The sequence below is a fragment of the Lutra lutra genome, chromosome 9 (assembly GCF_902655055.1).
Source record: "Lutra lutra chromosome 9, mLutLut1.2, whole genome shotgun sequence".
Classification (NCBI taxonomy): Eukaryota; Metazoa; Chordata; class Mammalia; order Carnivora; family Mustelidae; genus Lutra; species Lutra lutra.
In genome coordinates this window covers 130,394,560-130,417,183 of record NC_062286.1, presented here as the reverse complement: position 1 = coordinate 130,417,183, position 22,624 = coordinate 130,394,560, and the positions used below count along the sequence as shown (strand labels likewise).

Genomic DNA, 22,624 nt, shown 5'->3' with positions numbered 1-22,624 from the left:
TTTTTTTTTAAAGATTTTATTTACTTATTTGACAGAGAGAGATCACAAGCAGGCAGAGAGGCAGGCAGAGAGAGAGGAAGGGAAGCAGGCTTCCTGCTGAGCAGCGAGCCCGATGCGGGACTCAATCCCAGGACTCTGGGATCATGACCTGAGCCGAAGGCAGCGGCCCAACCCACTGAGCCACCCAGGCGCCCTGAAGTTCTGCATCTTAAAACAACTGGGAATGCAGCTTCTTCCATAAAAGTCTTAGGATGCCCTGTGTCCACCCCAGCGGGACTGACATGGTGTGAGGTTCCTGCAGGGTGAGTGTGGGCACCGCCTGCTGCAGGGGGGTCAGTGGGGCTGGACAGACATGGCTGGGCCATGCTCAGCGGTGGGAACTGGGCTTCACCTCCTTTTGGGCACAGCTTTTCCGTGTCTTACCCTCACCTTCAAAAAGGTATTCATTGATGACTGTTTCAATTACTGTGCTTGCTCCATGCCAGGCACTGTGTTAATTAAGCCCTTTGCACCCACAGTGGGGAAAAGCACGGGCTCTGGGATCAGACTGCTTGGTGCGCACCCCAACTCTGGCACTCACCTTACACAAGCCTCTCAGCCTCCCCGTCACGCTTCCGTGTGTCATGTGAGTACATAATTCACTGGGTGGTTGTGAGGATTCAGTAAATGAATACATGCACATCTCTTAGGACAGTGCTTGACTCTCGGTGAGCCATCAGCAAATGGTAAACACTACTGTGGCCTCATTTCAATGTCCTGGCAACTCCATGAGGTGGGTGCTATTCTTAGCTTCCACTGCATGGATGCAGAACGGAGGTAAATGGAGTTGGTGACCCTCGCCCAAAGCCATGTGGTGAGTAAGTGGTATAGCCTGAGGTTGCAACCAAAGCCATGGGCTTCACTTGTAACTTCTCTGCGGTACATAGACAAATGCACAGAAGTCTTAAAGTGGGTATCAACTTCACACTTGAAAATATCAACTGTTTAAGCCAATCATAAGCAATCCATTCATCCAATAAATATTTGCTGAGCACCTACTGTGTGTCTGATAGGAAGTGCAGATGGAGCCACCCACACCATCTATCCATGTGCAGCGTGAAGATCGAGCCCCAAACAGTGGAGAACGAAACCAAGTTCAGAGCCAGAAAGCAACTGAAATCCTGACTGCATCACCTGAGCCCTGATCCAGCTATACCTGAACTCAGCCCTAGTCCTGGACCAAAGAAGTGTTAAAGGAAATGACAAATGATCCTTCTGGACAGACTCTTGGAGAGCCAATGTGTGAATTCTGCAGCTTCAGTCTCCAGAAGACCAAGGAAGGACATGGAGCAGGAGCAATAAATAAATGTCTGCTGACTTAAAGTTACTCAGATTTGGGGTTATTTGTTATCACAGAAGAGTCAAGCCAATCCTGACTGATACTAATGGAAAACACGAGAGTGTACTGCATATAATACGAGTAATTATTGTTTCTAGAAACTTTTACTTATATGCGTGTTTTGTGTGGTGCTGGTGGTAGGGGTGTGTCTCCTGTGTGCATGTGTTGTTTTCCTTTTTTATGTTATTACAAGGTTGTCATAGATACATTGCTGAGATTCCTGGTTAAAAAGAGTTTAAAAGCAGTGGAAAAAGCTTAGTGTCCAGAAAAGAACATCTAAAATATTGGGAGGACTAGACGAGAGAACTTGGGATCAAAGGCCTAAGGAGATGAGTTTAAAGGGGTTAGTTTGTATACTTTGTGTATGTGGGGAAAAAAAGGGATGCTTTCCAGCCATTCTCCAAGTCTTTAGGGTGAGGGACATTTTCTGTGAAGAGCCAGACAGTAAATATTTTAGGTTATGGGGGCCAAGAGATCTCTGTCACAACTACTCAACTCTGCTGATGTGAGCAAGGGGGGAGTAGCCACAGACCGTACAGAAGTCAGTGGGTATGGCCGTGTTCTAATAAAACTTTATTGACAAAACAGGCAGGTGGCCAGATTTGACCTGTGGGCCACAGCCAGCTGACTCCTGCTCTAGGGTATCAAACAATGAGGTAGAATCAGGCTGAAATGTAAAAATGACTTACAGTTTAGATCCATGGAAGAATCAAAGATGAAATCCTATTAGAAGAACAGAGCTGCCATCATCTACGTTAGGGTGAGGAAACTATGGCCGTGGGCCAAATTCCAGCTGCCATCAGTTTTCATAAATAGTTTTATTCATTTGCTCATTTTCTGTGGCTGCTTTCCTGCCATGACACTGTAGTTGAGTAGCTGCAACAGAGAACAGAGACTGCAAAGCCTAAAATTCTCCTATCTTGCTCTCTACAGAAAATGTTTGCTCATACGAGCCCCGGGTCATGTTCAAACAATGGTGTACAGGGGCTTAGGGTGGACCCAGGTGGACCCATATCCAGAAAAGCCTTTAGAACAAAGGCAGCCCCAAGCAGGATGATATTTTTAATAAAGTAAATAGGGCAAAAGCCAAAAACGAATCAAAGTAACCCCTGGCCCAGCACCCTGGAGAGATTTTGACCGCAGTGACGCTCAAGAAATGAGTTCACAGCTAAGACGTGCTCATAAATGTTAAAATAACAAGAACAATAAATAGTAATAAAACACAAAGCCACGCACCCCATCTCCACAGGCAAGACCTCCCAGGGTTTTGAGCTCAGAAGTAAGGAGAGAGCAGCCTTCCCCACTGAGGGCCCATCTTGGCAGAGGGTCCGATGGTCCTACTGGGACGCAATGGGCGAGGTCCAGAGGAGGAAGTTCAAATACAGGCAGACTCTTGAGACAAACAACCTTGGGGATGGAGACTAACCTCCACTGGGAAACGGGACCCAGATCCCAAGGTCAACACTTAATTCTCGAGACCCTCTGGGCTCAGGGTCTTCTGCGCCCCCTGAGTCCCGGCACACAATACCCCAGGCGCCGAGCTGCAGGCCAGAGCAGGACAGCCCAGCGTCTCCTCAAAGTGAGACCTTGCCAGGCCCACTGCCGGCCGCCAAAGACTTGGTCGGATCATCTCAGCACCTCCGCCCTCTGCAGCAAAGCCTGCGAAAGGTCGGAGAAGCTAAACCGAAACACACAACTGTCCTAGCAAGAACTTGCTGCAAAAGCTGACTCAGCAAGTAGGAGAAATGATGCATTCCCTTCCTGCAACACACCCAGAAGGGCCCAGCAGGCCGCGGAGCTGAAAGGCAGGCCTCGTCCAAAACCATCAAATGCCCTGACGATGACCGGAGTCCCGTCATGAAAAGTTTACATAAATCCAAGCTTCCCATGTTCCCCAAGAGCCCAGGAGAATGCGGAGGATGGTAAGAGCACCTGTGGCAGCCTGCGCTCCGGCAGGGCTCCTGGGCTCGCAAATGCCCCGCGGCACATCTCTGGGAACTTGGTAGACGGCATGTGGCGTCGTTCTCCTTCTACAGAAGGGAAGCACCGAGGCCTAGGAGAAGTGGCCGAACGCTCGGAGATGTTGGAAGCTGGTTAAAAACAGGGAACTTGAGCTTTGAAAAGGTTCATCAGGGAGCTGATGAGAGGCCTGCCTCCCCGGCTCAGTGTGGCCAGCTCTCCAGCTGCACTAAAGAAATGGCAGGTACCGTCCTAGGCTTTTCACATAGAACATCTCCTTCAATCTCCCATACCCTAATTATCCCCATTAGACAGAGGAGTAAACTGGGATCCAGAGAAGCTAAGACCACCCAGAGAAAGGGAGGAACTTCCCACTGTTAACGGCTGGAGGAACGCTCTTTTTCAAGGACCAAACGACCTGCCAGGACATGGTACATGGACCATCTCTACCTTTTCTCCTGCCCTCCTTCCCAAGCTGGCTTCCCTAATTCCTGCATCCCGTGTAGTGAGAAGAGGTGTAATCTTCTCACTACACGGGATGCAGGAATTAGGGAAGGTCTGAGACATGCTATGGTCTGAATGTTTGTGTCTCCCCAAAATCCGTATATGGAACCCTACTCCCCAGCAGGGGGTTATCTGGAGGCGGGGCGTTTGGGAGGCGATGAGCTCACGAGAGTGGAATCCTCACCAATGGGCCTGGTGCTCTTACAAGGGGCCCCAGGGAGCTCGCTCGCTCCTCCGCTCTTTCGCTACATGAGGACACAGGACCAACCAGGAAGAGGGCTCTCACTGGACACCAAGGCTGTCGGCGCCTTGATCTTGGATTTTCCAGCCTCCAGAACTGGGAGAAATAGGTGCTTGTTGTTTTGGCCACCCAGCTGATGGTCGTTTGTTCTAGCAGCCCAAACAAAGGACAGCAAGACCTAAACATACAAAGGGTTCAGAGCCCTACTTACACGTCAGGTTCTGGTGGGAGCACTTTGCAAAGAGCTGCTGGGATCTTCCCAACAACACTCTAGAGTGGGTGCTCTTTCTCTCCCCACCTTGGAGAGGAAGATGCGAGGTTTAGGAGATGCCCCGAAGAGGCAGTGGTGCCACTGGCTGCTAAGCCCCAGGTCCGGACACACACTCTGTGCCCCTCCCCTCATAGACTCCTCACCCCTACACTCTAAACTGCTCCTCAGAACCCCCAGAGCCCAGACCAGGAGACCCAGGCCACACGTGGCCCAAAGCTCGTGCCGCCCCTGTGGACCTGTCATCAGAGGTGCCACTGCTGGAAGGGACCCTTGGGCATTCTATCCCCAGCCCCCAACCCTGTCCTCAGGGCGGGAGTAAGCATCTCTGGCCACACACACCAAAGCCATCCCTGAGGCTCCCCAGGGCCACCCAGAGAAGACAGAACAGGGAGGAGGCGTCTGGTCCAAAAGCTGCTCAGGGCCCAGCGTTTGGAGGCTCCAAGCTCACTCACCCCGGGAGCTTTCAGCATCCACCCTGTTCGTTTTTGGCACAAGCCAAACTTCCTGTACTTGAGAGCAAAGGCATCTTTTTAATGAGCAAGAAAAGAGAGAGATGGGGGGTGAGTGGGGAGGTGTGGAGACAGAAAAAGAAGATAAAAATAAAAGTGCAGGGAGGGCTTCAAGCCACAGAGAGGTTCTGTTACAGAAAGGCATTTTGATGAATTACGTGCACAGGAGGCAACAACGTGTGGATTAAGTTTCCCTTAAAATTCTTAGAGCTTTGGCAATTAGCAAGGAGGGAGAACACCAGTGACCAAAACGACTCCAGCTTTCTTTGGCGTGCTGTGCCCCCATCCTTGTTTGCTGGCATACATGTCACCCCTGAAATCCTTCGGGGAGAAACCAGTTTGAACAAGAAGAAATTCATGCTGAGCTGAGGCAAGCTGGCCTCCTGGGTAAGCCATGCTGCCCAGATGTCGGATCTGGACTCTACCCAGTCTGCAGAGGGCCATGCCTCCGGCAAGATATCTCCATGGATTTTTCTCCTTGAATCTCATGGCAGATCTGTGACGTGTGTGTGTGTGTGTAGTGTGAGTGTATAGCATGTGTGTATGCATAGATGGATACACACACACACACACACACACACACACACACACACACGTTATACACACATGTATATATTCTTTCCATGCCAGGAGAAGCTGAGCCTTGGAGAGATCAAGTTCATTCAGTCATTCAACAAACACAAGCACCAACTATTTACCGGCACTGTGCTAAGTCCCATATACTAAGTCAGGATTTCTGTCGGCACTACTGACACTTGGGGCTGGATCATTCCCTATCGTGGGGCCGTCCTGGGCACTGTGGGACGTTCAGCAGCATCCCTGACCTTTACCCACCAGATGCTGAAGCAGCCTCCCCCCAGCTGTGACATTAACATCTGCAGACACTTCTAAATGTCCCCTAGTGGGTGAAGTCACCCCTGACTGGGAACCACTGCTCTCTGTGGACTCACCCACAGAATCCTCCCTGGGAAGCAGGTCTGCTGGGGTCCTCATCTTACAGATGGGGGAACCCAGCACAGGGAGGTTAAATAACTTGTTTGTGCCCAAAGTCCCACAGCTCGTGTCAGAGAGGGGACATGAACCCAGCAAGTCTCTCCCTGGAGCCTGGGTGCATCGCTCCCCATGCTCGGCCATATGAGTTCACCTTCAAGGCTGTGCAGCTCGTTGCTGGAGCCCTTCGAGAGATGCCAGTTTGGAACTGGGTGAACTCAGCTCTTAAGTTCTCCTGACTACACAAAAAAATGTCACCAAATGTCAGTGGGCCCTTTGTCCCATTCCCCGTCTTTTCTCTAAGAGGGTCTGTAATAAAATAGTGCCTTTTCTCAGACTGTCCACTGCCCCCTCCTTGGGAGGAATGTTCTACAAAGAATATTAATAATAACTCTAGTGAGGGGCACCTAGGTGGCTCAGTTGGTTAAGCCGCTGCCTTCGGCTCAGGTCGTGATCCCAGAATCCTGGGATCGAGTCCCATATCAGGCTCCTTGCTCAGCGGGGAGCCTGCTTCTCTCTCTGCCTCTGCCTGCCACTCTGCCTGCTTATGCTCTCTCTCTCTCTGACAAATAAATAAACAAATAAATAAAATCTTAAAAAAAAAAACTCTAGTGACAATCACTTTAAGATTGACAAACACTTTCATAACATTAAAAGGCAATGTCTACCGTGTATTCAACCACTAAGCCCCAAAGACTTTTAAATTATTTCATCTAATCCTTACGGCATATTCTTGAGGCAGGGGCTATGAGCATCCCCATGTTACAAATGAGGAAACTGAGGCACAGAGAGGGGAAGTAACCTGTTCCAAGTCACACAGCTAGTAGGTGGCAGAATCTGTTCTCTTAACCACCAAGCTAAACCACCTCTCTCAACAGGGCTTACTGAAGTGTTCTAGAGGCTTTATGCACTGTAATGCGTTTACTATCTCACCACAGTCCTGGGACATAGATATCATCACCCTATTTTAGGGATTTAGAAACTGAGCTCCAGAAAGATGAAAGAGCCTGCCCAGGCCACACAGCTAAGAAGGGGGTGGGAGGTGTGTGTGTGTTGGGGTGGGGGATAGAGCCCAGATGTGAACCTGGGCCCGTGGGACTGCAAGGCTCAGCTCGTCCCACCACACCATCTGGCACGCTGCTCTCCCTGCTGGTGCCCCGACCGACCTGCTCCACCAAATACACCTTGGCGGCCAGCAGGCGCCAGGCTTTTGAAAGATGGGGGCACCTTGCACAACTCCTCTTGTTTATTCTGAGGCTGCTCCCCCATTTACCCAGAAGTGGCACTTCCAGGTGGTGAGACAGATGGCGAGTCAGGAGGCTGAGGGACCATGAGGCACATCCTTCACCTCGGGGTCACCGGCTCGCTCTGCAGGCCGCTGGAGCCGCCAGGCGCCATTCCCCTCCCACAGCTGTCGAGGCCTCACCCGGGAGAGGCCTGGTCAGTGAGAGACAGCTGGCCACCGCCGCCCATGCCACCAGCTGTCTGTCGCCTTCCCCTCCCAGAGTCCTTTGCTTGGCCCTTGCCATGATCACAGATCACAGAGCAAAGTGTTTAACCCCTTGAGGGCTAGATCTTTGTGCCTTTTCTTTCATACCCTTACCACCTTTTGACTTTTGTCCCTGGGCCTTAAGCTGTGTGACCTCAATAACTAATGTTCTCTGTTATTTTATTTTATTAGTAATAGTAGTAACAGCAGAATGGTTAAGAGTGTGGGTTCTGGATCCTGATACCCCAGCGGGGATTCAGTCCTGGGTCACCATTTAGGACCCAAATGATTGTAAGCATAGTGGGGGGGGAGTGAGGGGGGGATGATTTCACCTCTCTGTGTTTCTGTGTTCTCTTCTGTAAAACAGTTCATCATAGTGGCCACTGCAAGGGCCATCAGGCATCTCACACAAGTTGATGTGAAGAAAGCACTTAGAACCACTCCTGGTACACAGTTGGTGGTCAATAAATGTTAACCTATTACTAGTATTGATGTGTGTTTCTGCTCATTCTGTTTAGAAAGTCCTCTACCTGTTTATGTTTTTAAATTTGGGTGAATCCTTGAAAGGCCAGAGCAAGTCTTTTCTCCTCTATGAAGATTTCTGAGATAGTGTGGGGGGGGCGGCTATCATTTTTCTTGTGTGTCTTCCCCCACAACATGGCACAACATTGGGCACAAACATTTTTCATCTAATAATAATTATGAATGGCTAAGTTTTACTGAACATTTAGTATATACAAAATACTGTTCCTATGCTTAACATACATTATTTTGTTTTACTCTCCCCTCTCCCAGCAATAATAATTGGACCTGGGACTTGAGCTTCTTTGGGATAGTCATTATGGAAGGTAGAAAAGCTAGAATTTTCACTGCTCCAGCCCTTACAAATAGAGGGCAAAAAGCAAAGCACTCTGATTTCTAAGAATATCAGCCCTGCTTTCTCATAGCAAACTTCTGCTGTGAACAAATTAGTTTCTGTGGTAAAGCTTTACAGTAAATCATTCTCTTTCTCTGGAAGATTCATGTATTAGTCAGAACACTTTCCGTTGCAAATGACAGGAAATTTAGCTCAAATTGGTTTAAGTAAAAAGGGAAACTTATTGACTCACATAACTGGACCTTAGGAGTAGCTAGCTTCAGACACAGCTTGATCAAGGGATTTAAAAGTAATAAAGTCATTACTCACCACCACCACCCCCCACCCTGCCCTCATTTTTGTTTTCTTCCATGTTGGCTTCATTCTTTTTTTTTTTTTTTTAAGATTTTTAAAATTTTATTTATTTGACAGAAAGAGAGAGAGAGAGAGATCACTAGTAGGCAGAGAGGCAAGCAGAGAGAAAGGGGGAAGCAGGCTCCCTGCTGAGCAGAGAGCCCAATGAGGGGCTCGATCCCAGGACCCTGAGATTGTGACCTGAGCCGAAAGCAGAGGCTTAACCCACTGAGCCACCCAGGTGCCCCTGTTGGCTTCATTCTTAAGCATTCTCTGCCCCAAGCTGCTGGCAAAGATAATCCTTGGTGCATTCAGCCTGATGCTCTGCCAGCTTCTCACCCCCAGTGGTAAGACAGTCCAACGGTCCCCCCCTTATCCACGGGGGAATCTGTTCCAAGACCCTCAATGGATGCCTGAAACCACAGATATACTGACCCCTGTATATACCATGTTTTTTCCCTAAACACACGCACTTATGATAAAGCTTAAGTTATAAATTAGACACAGTAGGAGATTAACTAACAATAAAATAGAACTATAACAGTATACCGTAACAAAAGCTACGTGAATGTGGTCTCTTTAAATATCTTACTGTCCTGTACTCACCCTTCTTCTTGGGACGATGTGAGATGACAAAATGCCCACCTGATGAGATGAAGTGACGTGACTGCCATTAATTGTTGTGACATAACCTTAGCCTACTATTGACCTTCTGCCACTAATCAGAAGCAGAATCATCTGCTTTCCCACTGGGTGATGGCAGGTACCTGAAATCCAGGAAACTCGGACTGAGGATGAAGAGCCTGGGGCTGGACGAGCCGGCGCGGGGGGACTACCCTAGTTTTCCCCCCAATAGTACCAGCTACAATCCGGGAATTATTCTGATTGGCCCAGCCCAGGTCACGTGGCATCCCCGGACCAATCACCATCACCAGCTTGATGGTGAGCGCTCCTTGGCCAGATCGGAGTCACCTGTCGGCCCCTGGGTGCGCAGATGGGAGTCAGCCCCGCTGGAACCAGGTGGACCCGGAATGGGGGAGGAATGTTTGGATCCGGACCGGCAACTCACAGCCCAGGAGCGGAGAAAGCTGTGGAAGCTCGTCAGGAAACTATAGGGTAACAGATAAAATAACAAAATAGGACGATGCTATACCATTGTGCAAAAACCACATTATTTGGTATTTTGAAATAATGAAAGAGCACAACACCGAATTAGAACAGAGGCAAAAGCATGCTGCCTCACAGCGGGTGAGGGGCTCCTCAAAGGGCAATCAAGGCAAGTTACCAAAGGAGGAAGAAGAAAATGTCAGCTAACCCCAAACCTCAGCTCTCTCTGGTCCTGACCTGAAATGGTTGGTCTGGAAGAGCCCAATTAGCCGGTTTCTCTTTGCAACTGGGGAAATAGAGGGTCCAAACAACTTGCCCAGCTGAGTAGCATTGGAACTTAAACCCAAGCACTAACCCCTCCTAAGAGACACAGAATCTGAGCCATGTGATTCAACTTGCCTGTGAAGGAGCAGTTCCCATCCTCACGCTGCTGGAAGCACCGCACGCCGTTGTGTGGAATCCCAGACCACAGCCCCCACTGCCATAACCCCACTTCTGAAAGATACTGACCTCTGACCTCTCTTTTGTTCCTAAATCTGATCATTTGCCTTTCCCTCCCTCTCACTTCTGCAATCAGAAGGAGACTCCATCTTCGATATTTTTCTTCCATCCATCCCTCCTCTCCATCCCAAGGCCAATACCAAGTTTAGGACACACTCTCACGTATTGCTGGCAAGATCGACAGCCTCCAGCTGTCCCTTTGTCCCTCTTCTGTTCCCTCCAAAAGTCTGGGCACTGCACTTTCTGCTTTGAATCATTCAGAGGTGTCCTGGGACTCACAAATGACGTTCAAACTCTTCACTATATGACATGGACAACCATCTCTCTTGTTGGCTGGCACTACCTTTGAACACTCCTCCCATCTGGGGGAATTCCGACTTTATATATGCGAGAAATCTGCTTTCTCAGCCTCCCTTGAATAAGGATGCAGACATGGGACCTGGCACCCACCACTCAGATTCATCCTCCTGGATCTTAGATTAAAAGTCGATGACTCAGAGGAGGTGATGGGCCCGCAGAATCCATTCTCGTGGTGGCAAAGGCCGATGGCTTCCAGAAGCAGCAAGGGTAGATGTTCCAGCAGCCACATCCTTGCCTGGGTCAAGGAAGGGTCTCTAGAGTCCGGGACCTGTTGTGTGATCAGTGATGCTAACAGCTAAGGGACATGCAGGGTCACTATCCCCTGGAGCAGCCCCCATGTGTGGCCCAGGAGTTATGTGGCCACAATGCCTTTCCCTTGGCCCTTTCTCCACTTCTGTTTAAAGTAGCTGAATTGGGTTCTATTATTTGCAACTAAGATTGTGACTGATCCACATGATTTACCAGGCCCTACCCGAACTGGCTACTGTCCCTTCCCACTCTACCCAATGGCATTCCTGTGTCTCTGTCCCTTGTCCTCTCAGAACTTCCTTCATTTCTGCCAGTTGGTGGGGCTTCATCTCTAGGCTGTCACATGTGCTGTTCCTGCTCCTGAGAATATCTCCCCCTCTTTTTCTGGGTCACAGCCACTCATCCACTCACTGGTGCTGTTACCTGCCCTTGGAAGGCTTCCCAAGCCCTGCCCCCAAGCAAACTTGGTCAGATGCCCTGTAGTCTATATGGCCAGATGTCCTATGAGCCCTTGGTGGTATCATAACTAGGTATCCCCCCTAGTTATTAGCATCGCTTATCACACGGAATTTACTCCTTCTAGGACTGTCTTCCCTATTGGGTGACCCAAGTCAGGGATTATAAGGGGAGAATCTACAATGTCACTGATGCCAATATTCCTGACAAAAATGTTTAACCCAAGCAATCACCAGGAACATCAAATACGTCCAAATTGAAAACATTGTGCAAAATAACTGGCCTGGATTGTTTAAAAAAAAAAAAAAAAAGTCAGTGGTTTGCAAGACAAAGGAAAAATACAAACAAACAAACAACTGAGGAACTGCCCCCAAATAAAAGGAAAGGGGCAGGACTAGTAAGTGCAGAGCATGGCCCTAGACTGGATAAAAGATCTCATCGAAAGGACACCACGGAGCAACAGGAAAGCCATGGATGTGGAGTAAATGAGACCGTTGTACAGTGTTAGGAGCAAATGCCCTGAGTGTGATCAGAGTATTGGGATTGTGTAGCGAGACACCCCGTGCTAACCAGCATCTGAGAGGCCCTGCTGGTCTCTGCTTCCTGGCCTTCACACCCCTGGGAGGGCTCCTCTCACACAGTACAAGTTTGATTGGTGTGACCAGGAATATCTGGCATAAGTGATTTATTACTTCCGAGTTTAGTTTACAAAAGACTGTGGCTTCGGTTTTGCCTTTTTGGCACCTTGTCCCCCTGCCTTTTATTTTTGTCTCCCTCTCTCTCTCATCCGTGGCTTTTGGGGAAGCCAACCAGGGGATTACGAGCAGCCCTATGAAGCAGCCCACGGGGAAGGAGCTGGGGTCTCCCACCAACAGGCACACGAGTGAGTGTAATGATGCCTAACCGGAAAGCAGCCCCAGCTGATGCTAGATTCCAGCCTAGCAACGGACTCTGAAGCGGAGGACCCAGCTAAGCTAGATTCTGACCCACGGCACTGTGATAGAAAAAAATATCTGTTTATTTAAGCCGTTTCGTTTGGGGGAAATTCGTTGTACAGCAATAGATAATTACTATCTATGCAGAAATATTTAGGGGTAAAGAATCTGGAGATCTGCAAGAACTCGACACAAATGTATAGAGGAAGGGAGCTAAAGCAAAGATGGCAAACTTAATAGGTGGAGAATCTATGTGACAGGTACGTAATGTTCATGGTTCCATGCCAGTAAACTTACTGGAGGTGTGACATTTTCCAAATTAAAAAGCTGGAGGGAAAAAAAGAGGAGTGCAGGCACTGCAACCAGGCTGCCTGGGTTTGAATCTGGACTCTGTTTACCAGCTGTGTGTCTGTGGGGTTGCCTTAAACCCTCTGTGCCTCAGTCTCCTCATCTGTCAAATGGGAGTCTATCTCCCAGGACTGTGATGTTGCTGATGAAATGGATGGAGGTATGTAGAGCTCCTAAATCAGGGCCTGGCTCCCTAAAGCTAGCTTTACTACATTCTGCTTACTTTGTACCCCAAGCCTGGCACAGGGACCTGGCAAATAGTAAGCCCACAAGACATATTTGCAGAATGAATGAATGAAATAAGTCGATTTTCTAACCAGTGGTTTGCAGGCTTCTCTTGGGTTTGAAGAGTTCCTCTGTTAGTTGGTGTGGCCAGAAAAAAAATCTCTGGAATTCAAGAATTCCAGAATGCCTCACTGGAAGCATGTCCTAAAAGGTTGGATTAAAAAAGAAAAAAAAAAATCAAGTCATGATGAAGTGCGCGCTTCACTGGACTACTGGGCTAAAACACCAAGGAGAAAGAGACGATTATAGGTTTCTGTTGCAAACCACAAGGCCACTCTCTTCACTGGCTTTTCTGTGGGCCAGACAGAAAATTGCCACTAACCCCAAACCAAAGTGTGTATAAGGTAAAAGTAACTAAGTGAGTCTACTGTTCCAGGCACTGTTCTAACTACCTGACGTGTAGCAATCCACTTAATTCTTAAAACAATCCTAGAAGCTAGTAGTATTATTCCTTCTCTTCTAGAGCGGAGGCACACAGAGATGAAATAACTCGTTCAAGGTCACGCAGCCTTGGAAGGTTCAAGGTCACACAGCCTTGGAAGTCGGGATGTCAGGCAGTCTATTGATCAAATCCTTGGAAATTAAAAAGGTGTAACAGTTATAAAATCCTTATTCTCCATGAAGTTCTTCCTACAGGTTCACGTACATGAGTTCACCCCCATACCCCAGCCACCAGAGATTTTTTTTTCCTTTGGAAACGTGAGCTAGATATATCTGTACTGTTTATAAACACAAAGAGATTTATTACTTGGCGATCAAACAGCTCCAAAGCTGGGTTATCTTTTTCTTCACAGGATAAGACTGTCATAAATTAAAAGGGCTCCCCATTCAGCCTGGCACTCAGCTGGGCCACTTAAAATCACTGTGGACTTTACCCTGAGCTGACCTTTTCAAACTGCTTCCCAGGCATCGCTGCTTCCGGGACCCGACTGGGGCTGATCGCAAGAGCTTTACTCTTGTAAGTGGAGCCACAAATTATTCCAGGCACGAGGGAGCAAAGAAATCCCTGTTAGGAAACTGAAACGCAGCTCGAGCTGCCTTCAGAAAGCAACTGTCCAGGGCTGGGGGACGCCCCTGTGGTTATCCTGGGAGAAGTGGGTCAGTGGGAGGGGACCAGCCTTGTTCTCCCGTCATGTCTGTACAGGCTTTGGAGCCGTTTTCCCCAATTCATGTCTTTCCACCCCACCCAAGGAGCAATACTTAATATCCATGTGTTCTGGGAGAAAAGCATCCGCCTTTGTGGGAGGAAATGGTGTCCTGTTTGTCCCCCAAACTAAATGCTGTCATTTCCCCTCAAAGTATCTGATGGGAAAATGATGATACTGATCACTTAATAATTTATTATGTCATAGCCTCACTTAAATATCACTTCCCCTCCTACTCAGTAAGAATATACCACTACTACTGTTCCTTACTTCTCTGACATATATCGAGACGGTACCATGTGCCAGGAACTCTTTTAAGCAACAAACATAATTTATTTAATTCATATAGCAGCCCTACAAGCAGATACTAATATTAGCCCTATTTCAGATGAGGAACCTGAGGCACAAAGAAGTGATGTCATTTGCCCAAGGTCACACGCTAAGTGGTTTACCTCTCCTCTAAGATATGTGATGTCATGGTCCCCATTTTCCACGATGATTATTAGGAGGTGATCTGCCTTGAAGAGAGTCGTGGTAATAATAGTATTTAATACCATTTATTGAGCATTTCCTATGCCTCATGCTAGCAAGGTCCCCCCAGGTAGGTGCCATACTGAGTCATTTAATGGAGGAGGCTGAGGCCCAGGGAGGTATACACATCACACAGGCAGGAGTACCTAGAGCAACAAGGGTTCAAATCTAGGCTCATTCTGGGGGTGGCAGCTTATGCAAACAGATGGTGCAAAATAGTTCCCTGCAGGCTGCCCCGAAGGCACATCAAACAGGAGCCTAAAAATCCTGCCTCGTGCACTCACTCTACGTAGTACAGATTTGGATTTGAGCAGAGTCGTGATGGGGGAAATGTGCTCCAGCCCCCAGCTAAGTCTTCTCTTCTGCCTGGACTGGGACACCAGTCTCCCCACTGGACTCCCTGCCCTCAGATTCAGCATCTCTGGTCTGGTCTCCTGTCATTGCCCTTAGGTATCTTTAGAATATAACCAGGGACTTTGTTTATTCACATAATAGGTGCTCAGTAAACAGGTATTAGATGAATGAATGAATTTTAAACACAAACTGAACCATAGCTCTTTCCTCTTTGAATCATTTCACATCTAAGGACCCTAACTCAATCCTCCACCTTGGTCCACCTACCCACTTCCCAGTCCCATTCCCTGTGCCCCACTCATGGGAGCTCCCTTAAGTTTCCTAAACATGTTGTCTCGTGCCTCTGGGCCTTTGCTCCTGCTGTTCCCCTGCCCGAAATTCCCTTTCCCTCGCTCCAGTTCCTCCATCCTAGCTGAGAAACTCTTATTCAGTCCGCACAATCAGGCTCCCAATGGGCCATCTTCTTCAAGGGTCTGGTGGACACCTGTCATCTCTACCTGCCCAGCATCCATCTTGTCTCCTCTAACAGCATCCTGACTTTCCCTTGGAGAATCCCTCCTACTTCTCCCTCTGTCCACATCATGGATGGAGCAGACCACTCCCAGGTCCCATTGTGTCATTTACAAAGGGACGGGCAGGTGGCCCAAACCTGTCTAATAGGAGCCTCATCCCATCCCTGGCTATAGTGCTTGGTTCCAGCACTGGTGACTGACCAAAGAGAGTCAATCTTGCGACTTTAAAGGAATCTTTCGGAAGGAAGAGCCCCACGGGACTAGGGATGCGGGAGCCGACACTAAGCTGATCTTGCCTATGTTGCTGCCTAAATCCACGTGGGCACGTTGTCTCCTTACTGGCCAAATTCCTGGAGGTATGGCCCCCAGCCATCTAAAGTCATCTCTTTCTGCACCTGCCCTGAGCTCACCTGTAGGGTCCTTACCACATGCTTACCGGCACAGTGCCAAGCCCTCACCATACCTTCCCTCATCCAAACCATCCTATGGTGAAGGTACCAATCAGCCCACCAGGGCACAAACTGAGGTCACAGAGAGTAAGCCCCTTGCCTATCCTTAACAGAGCCGGGGCTTTAACCCCACTCCAGATTCTACACCCTTGAAAGCCATCTAGGATCCGTTAGTGGGAACCAGAGGTGATGGCACCAGGCTTGAAAAATGGTATTTCGCCAATGTGAAGTCTGCTAAGTGGTCATGGGGATAAGAAGAGGGTATACTGAGTCTAGGAACTAGGCAGACAAGGGCTGGAGGTGGGAACTCAGGGAGCCATGTGGCAGTTCCATTTGGCTGACGCGTGGGAGGGCAGAAGTAGGCTATGGTGTGTGCGGAGGGCTGAAATTCAAAACAATCAAACCACTTAATCTCATCCCACCCCCCACAATTCCGGAGAGGTCCCCCAGCTAAGTGTGCTGGGCAGTTAAGGCAGCCCTGTGGCTTTTCTGGCTGCCGAGCAGGCACCCTGAGTCAATTTCAGGGGATAGGAGATCACGGCGCTGAGGACACAGTGTTCGAGCTATTTGTGGCCACACGAATTAATCTCTTCCATGTGCAAAGATATTTCCATAATTCTCCTGAGACGCCTATTGGTGGGGAAGGCAAATGCTCGATCAGCTTGGATGGCTTCTCCTCGGGACGCTCCAGCCAAATCTGGCTACTCCTGTAGCCCGGAGATGATTGCTCGGTGGTCAGCGGAAAATTGACCCAAATTGCAACCCCAGGGCCCAACGGCAAAGGAGCAGAGTCAGCCACTTCAGAAACGATGCTCTGAAACACGTCACTGGGGTCCGAGTTCCAGATCTGACAGTGTGAAACAGATTTAGAAGCTGGCAAACAACAGCTCCTCCATACTGATGCCGACCCCTACCTGCCAGGGGTCGTTTTGCTCTGATTATCTCTGTCCTTACAACAACCCTGAGTTAGGACCACGAGCCCCGTTTCACAGAGAAAACTGAGGCCCGAAGACATTAAGTGTAGCATGCCGGGGTTCCCGAGCTGGTGAGCGGACGGAATAAAGGCATTCAGCTCTGAGGCCAGGCTTTCAGCCACTACTCTTCCAGCCTACTGAAGGTTTTCAGCATGGGTTCAAGTTCACAGCAAAATTGACAGGAAGGTACAGAGATTCCCCATATATCCCCACCCCGACCCATGCATAGCCTCTTCCTCCATCCATACCCCCCTCCACAGTGGCGCATCTTTTACAATTAATGAGCCGAAACGGACACATGAAAATCACCCCGTCTATAGTTTACATCAGGGCTCAGTCTTGGTGGTGTACGTTCCACGGGTTTGGACAAATGGATACTATAAGGACAGACACCCCCCATGACAGTATCGCACGGAGAAGTTTCATTGCCCTGAACATCGCCTGCATTCTGACTACTCATCCCTCCCTCTTCCCCGAACCCGGGAAACCAGAGCTCCTCTTACCGTCTCCACATTTCCGTCTTTTCTTTTTAAAATATTTTATTTATTTGAGAGAGCAAGTGAACGCGCACACCAGCAGGTAGAGGGGCAGAGAAAGAGGGAGAAGGAGACTCCTCGCCGAGCAAGGAGCCCCCCCAACGCGGGGCTCCGTTCCAGGACCCTGAGATCATGACCTGAGCCGAAGGCAGACGCTTAACCGACTGAGCCACCCAGGCGTCCGCTCCACACTTCCGCCTTTTACGCAACGTCACGCAGTTGGAATGACGCAATATACGATCGGCTTCTTTCACTTAAGAATATGAATTTAAGGTTCCTCCATGTCTTTGCGTGGCTCGAGAGCGCTTCTCTTTTTAGTGCTAAGTAATACTCCACAGTCTGCTTACCCACTCACCCAGCCAAGGACATGTTGGTTGCCTGAAGCTTCGGCAATTATGAATAAAGCTGCTATAAACGTCCGTGTACAGGTTTTGTACTGACGTGTTTGTAACTCCTGTGGGTAAACACCAAGGAGCACACGTGCTGCATTGTCTGGTAAGAGGATGTTTTACAGAAACCACCGAGCGGTCTGCCGAGCGCCTGGACCGTTTAGCCTTCTTGCCGGCAATGAACGAAAGTTCCTGTTGCTCCACACCCTCGTCTGCATGGGGTGCTGTTCAGCCGACTTTTAAAAAACTATAAAAATAATAATAAAAATAAAATAAATAAAATGTCCACTAAATAAATAAATAAATAAATAAATAAATAACTTAATGAAATACCAGCACCTGCTCTAAGACACAGCTGTTAAAAAAAGAAAAGATTCAATCTGCATTTTAGTGCCAGCCTGGCGGTCTACCAAGGGTTGAGTCTGGGTCCAGATTTTCATCAGCTGGTTTTGTAGGTTCAGTGTTGAAAAGACTTGGCTGGACGCTCAGCTCTGCTACTGACAACTGTGTGACCCCAGGTGCATCTCTCCACTCCTGCCGGCCTCAGCACTCTTGTCTATAAAATGGATGTCATGATGGCAAGGTGATTAAGAACAATAAATAAGGGGTGCTTGGATGGCTTCGTTGGTTAAGCATCTGCCTTTGGTCAGGTCATGATCTCAGAGTCCTGGGATCAAGCCCTGTGTCTGGCTCTCTGCTCATTGGGGAGCCTGCTTCTCCTTCTACCTCGGTGCCCTCTCTCTCTCTCTCTCTCTCAAATAAATAAATAAAATCTTAAAAAAAAGAAAAGACAATATATAGGACATACCTGGTCATAGAAAGCCAGTTGTACTCAGTTGGAGGTGGTCTTGCCTCTCTGGGGACATCTAACAATGTCTGGAAACATCTTTGGCTGTCACAGCTTGGGGAGAGTGGGGGATGCTTTTGGCACCTAGCAGGCAGAGGCCAGGGGTGCTGTTGAACAACCTACAGGGCTCAGCCCTCCACGACAGGGAATTATCTGACCCCCGACATCAGCAGTGCGAGGCTGAGAAACCCCGCAGTGAACACTATTATTTCTCAGGGTCACGGAGAGGACGAGATGGTGTGATATTTAGGTAAGGCTCCTCGCATGGGGCCTGGCGTGGGACAGACTCTTCAAGACAGTCCGCTGTCTCTCACTCTGCCTTTCCCCCATCAAGGCCACACTGAGAAGCACTGTGTATATGAGTCTGACTTGGGTTCTCAAGTCAAAACACAGGACAGGCCCCCTCGCTGTAGAGCAAAACGAGTCACTTCCCCTCTCTGAGCCTGTCTCCTCATCTCTAAGACGGGACTAAGTACAAAAATAGCAAACAAGCTCTTAGCACAAAATCCAACGGCAGTTGTTATCATTTGTCTTTTATTTCTAAGGTGTATTATTTTGATTTAAGATCATATAATACACGCATGTCACTCTGAAATTCACATCACAGTACAAGATTGATACTTAAGAGAAATCTCACCTCCAGCCTCAGACTCCGGGGCCAGCCGCTGTCAACTTTTTCAGCTGTTCTTCCTGGTAATGAGCTCCACATCTCTCAATAATATGCTGACATGGCCATTTCTCGACGTATCAGTTTTAGGCTTGATTTTACACTCGTTGCCCTATCCTGTTTCACTCAAATCAGAAGCATATTTCCTAGAATTACAGAATCTTAGCAGTGGGAAAGACTTGAATTTTGCCTAATCCTGAAATTTGCAGACTTTTATACTTCACAGACTGGTAATTTTATAATGGACATTGGAACACCCAAATATAGGAAGGGCACAGTCTCAAAGGACAGTCCTTTAAATAAACATCAATTTCACTTTCTGGATTAAAACCTCACCACTCAAGCCTCTTTGGCCTGGCACATGAACCAGTGTTTTTCTCTGCTCAAGTTCTGCATCCTAGCCTAATGCTGCCATCCCTGGAACATCACCCTGGGTCTGCTTGAATGCTTCTAGGGACGGCCCACTCACTACTGTATGAAGCAATCTCCTTGCAGCATGAGAAGCTCTGACTAGATGCAACCATCCTTGCGTCCTTTACTCATATGGTCCTAGCTCATTCCTGAGAACTCTGATTTCCTCAAAAAAGGGCCTCTTCTCTCAAGCCACACACTTATTCTGCCCTCCTTTCCTAACGATCACTCCACCAATCTCACCGTCCTCCTTCCAGCCTCCACATGTGATTCTCTTCTCCAAACATCTCCCTGCTCCTTCAGATAAGGGTCCCCGGGACTATGGGTTCCTGACCCTTGGAGAGTGAGCTCTGCCAGCCCTCCCTTCCGGCCAGCTTTAAGGAAACACTTTAAGTGACTTTATTATTATTATTATTATTATTTTTGTACGACTTACTTGTGATGGCAGAGGACGTCTCCAGGCCTCTCCTACCCCACAGTTCCCTGAGCCTGTTCCAAACCCTCAGGAACAATGCCTCCATTTTGCTATTTTCTCATATGTTTCTCTCCTTATGATAGTCTGCCCTTGCTAAAAGTAGCTGTTGGCAGCAGGATCTGCATTTTAAGTAGAGCCCGGGTGGGAGAGCAGGGCCAGAACACAATGTGCTCTTGTTGGAGGGAAGAATTTCCTTGTAGTTTGGAGGTAGAGGCCCCTGACATCAGCGTGGAGCCACTTCCGGGCCACACAACCTTCTGGAACCCCTTCCACAAAGCAGTGCCTGGAAGACCCCCTTCCCCTCCGCCTCCTGACCTGGCAGAGGAGGGAAGGGAGACCCCAGCATGACCGAGGTCAATTTTCCAAGAGCAGAAGTAATATCACCACCCCAAGCACTAGTGATTCTATGTGCCCAGCGATGTGGCAGATGCCACCCAAAGAAAAGCTCTCAACCCGGAGAGAGCTTCCCAAGGGTACGGACTAGGGGGTGGTGACCGATCCAGACTCTGGAATCAACGAGACTTGGCTTCCAATTCTATCTCTGCCCCTTATTGGCAGCCTAAGACTCTGAACCTCTCTGAACCTCAGTCTTCTCATCTACAAAATGGGGACAACAGCACCTACCACAAAGGGCTCAGCTGAGGATAAAATGAGATGTGTAAGACACCCTTCATGGTATTTGGCACCTAGCAGGTGCTCAATAAATGGTAGATGTTACTACTGTCGTCATCGTCATTTTTGTTTGACAAAAACAGAGTGGTCAAAGCAGTACTGGGAAGATCAGAGCCTTATGCCCCACCAGACTTCTGCTGACAATTTTGGGTTCCCATTCTCCCGTCCATTCAAACTCCTGTCCCTGAACTCACGCGACAGAACGATGAAGCCAAAAAGAGTGATCTCTGAGCTAGACCGCCTAAGTGCCAGTCCCACTGTCTCCACTACAGAGCTGTATAATCTCTATACCTCAGTTTACTCATCTGTAAAGTGAGGATGATGAAAATATCTACTTCAGAGTCGTAGGAGGGAGTAAATATATGTGGAGGGCCCAGAACAGTGTCCCCACAGCACAGCAAGCATGACATGAGTATTATCTGTTAATATTATTTGTAGTAATATTATTTGTAGTAATTGTATGTGTTCTCTTGCTTGAAATCCTACTGCGTGCACATCACTGCATTACCTCATTTGATCTTCACAAACCCTAGGAGAGAGGGACTATCAACATATATCACAGATGATAAAGCCTAGGATTTAAGGAGTTAAGTGACTTGCCTGAGGTCACGTGATCAGTGAGAGGCTGAGTGTGCCGGGAATTCAGCTCTGAAGCCACGGCACTCAGCCACTGTCCACGCCATGGTGGGAAATCGCAGGGTGTGGGGGCTCGTATGTCACCCTATTTGCTGAGCTCCTGTTCTTCCACAAAACCTCCTGCACACCAGCATTGGGGTAACTTCTTCCTGCCTGAGCCAAGAGGCTCTGGTGGCTTCCAGCCCAAGTGCATAGCGCCAGCTCTGCTCCCACACTTTGCTGAATTTCAGACCATCTTAGGTGTTGGCAAACTCAACTTAGGACAGCCACGCTGAGCAAGAGTCTACCTCTCCGAGGCACTTCTTAGCTACCATAAAGGCAAATGACTGAAGTAAAGGTGGGCCGTTTCCTTGCCCAAGACACAGGGCTCCCATGTCTGCTAATCTGTCCACTATGGGCCACAAGATGACCTGCACTGATCTACTTGTCTCAGCTATCCCGTGGCGCATGCTCTCTCCCAGAGTAAAAGTAGAGACTTCAGGATGTGCAAAGCAATTATGTGCAGCAAAACATGGTAAGCTTTCCCCTACCAAGGTCTTGCATTTATTTTGGATTACTTTTTGAAACAGGTTCTACAGAGGTGCCTGGGTAGCTCAGTGGGTTAAGCCTCTGCCTTCAGCTCAGGTCATGATCTCAGGGTCCTGGGATCGAGCCCCACATCGGGCTCTCTGCTCAGCAGGGAGCCTACTTCTCCCCCTCTCTCTGCCTGCCTCTCTGCCTACTTATGATCTCTCTCTCTGTCAAATAAATAAATAAAATCTTAAAAAAAAACCAGGTTCTACATCCATGTGATCCAAAAATGAAAATTATAAAGGAATGTAGTAAAAGTCTCTTTGCCAGTCCACTCTCCCTCCTCAGACACTTTCATTAACTTCCTTTCCAAGGGAGAGTGAGAGCAAGAGTGAGAGAGAGAGAAAGCGAGCAGAGAGTGGGAGAAGCAGACTCCCCAGTGAGCAGAGAACGCAACAAGGGGCTTGATCCCATGACCCTGGGATCATGACCCTAGCCAAAGGCAGATGCTTAACTGATTGAGCCACCCAGGCGCCCCTCCTTTCCGAGTTTTTTTATGTAAATAGAAACAAATATACATGTATACTCTTATTCCTCCACTCCTACTTTTTTTTTCAACAAAAAGTAACATACACTACAACTTCCTTTTGTCATATTTTTCTGGAGGTTTTAACCAAATTAGTGTCTAGAGAGTATATGCATCCTGCTTGACAGTGCACGGTAG

The 22,624-nt window shown here is 48.5% G+C and overlaps 1 protein-coding gene across 2 annotated transcripts in view; it reads right to left on the bottom strand.

The window, feature by feature from the left end:
* EYA2 (EYA transcriptional coactivator and phosphatase 2) overlaps nt 1-22,624 on the bottom strand; it is a 270,028-nt gene that overhangs the window by 220,804 nt on the left and 26,600 nt on the right. The window contains exon 1 of one of the 2 annotated variants that reach the window (XM_047746703.1): nt 9,158-9,339. The exons of the other annotated variant lie outside the window; for it this stretch is intronic. Within the exon in view, the coding sequence (XP_047602659.1) occupies nt 9,158-9,240 (83 nt within the window). The 5' untranslated portion in view covers nt 9,241-9,339. Of the gene's footprint in view, nt 1-9,157; nt 9,340-22,624 lie in introns of those variants that run through there. 2 annotated transcript variants of the gene reach the window in all.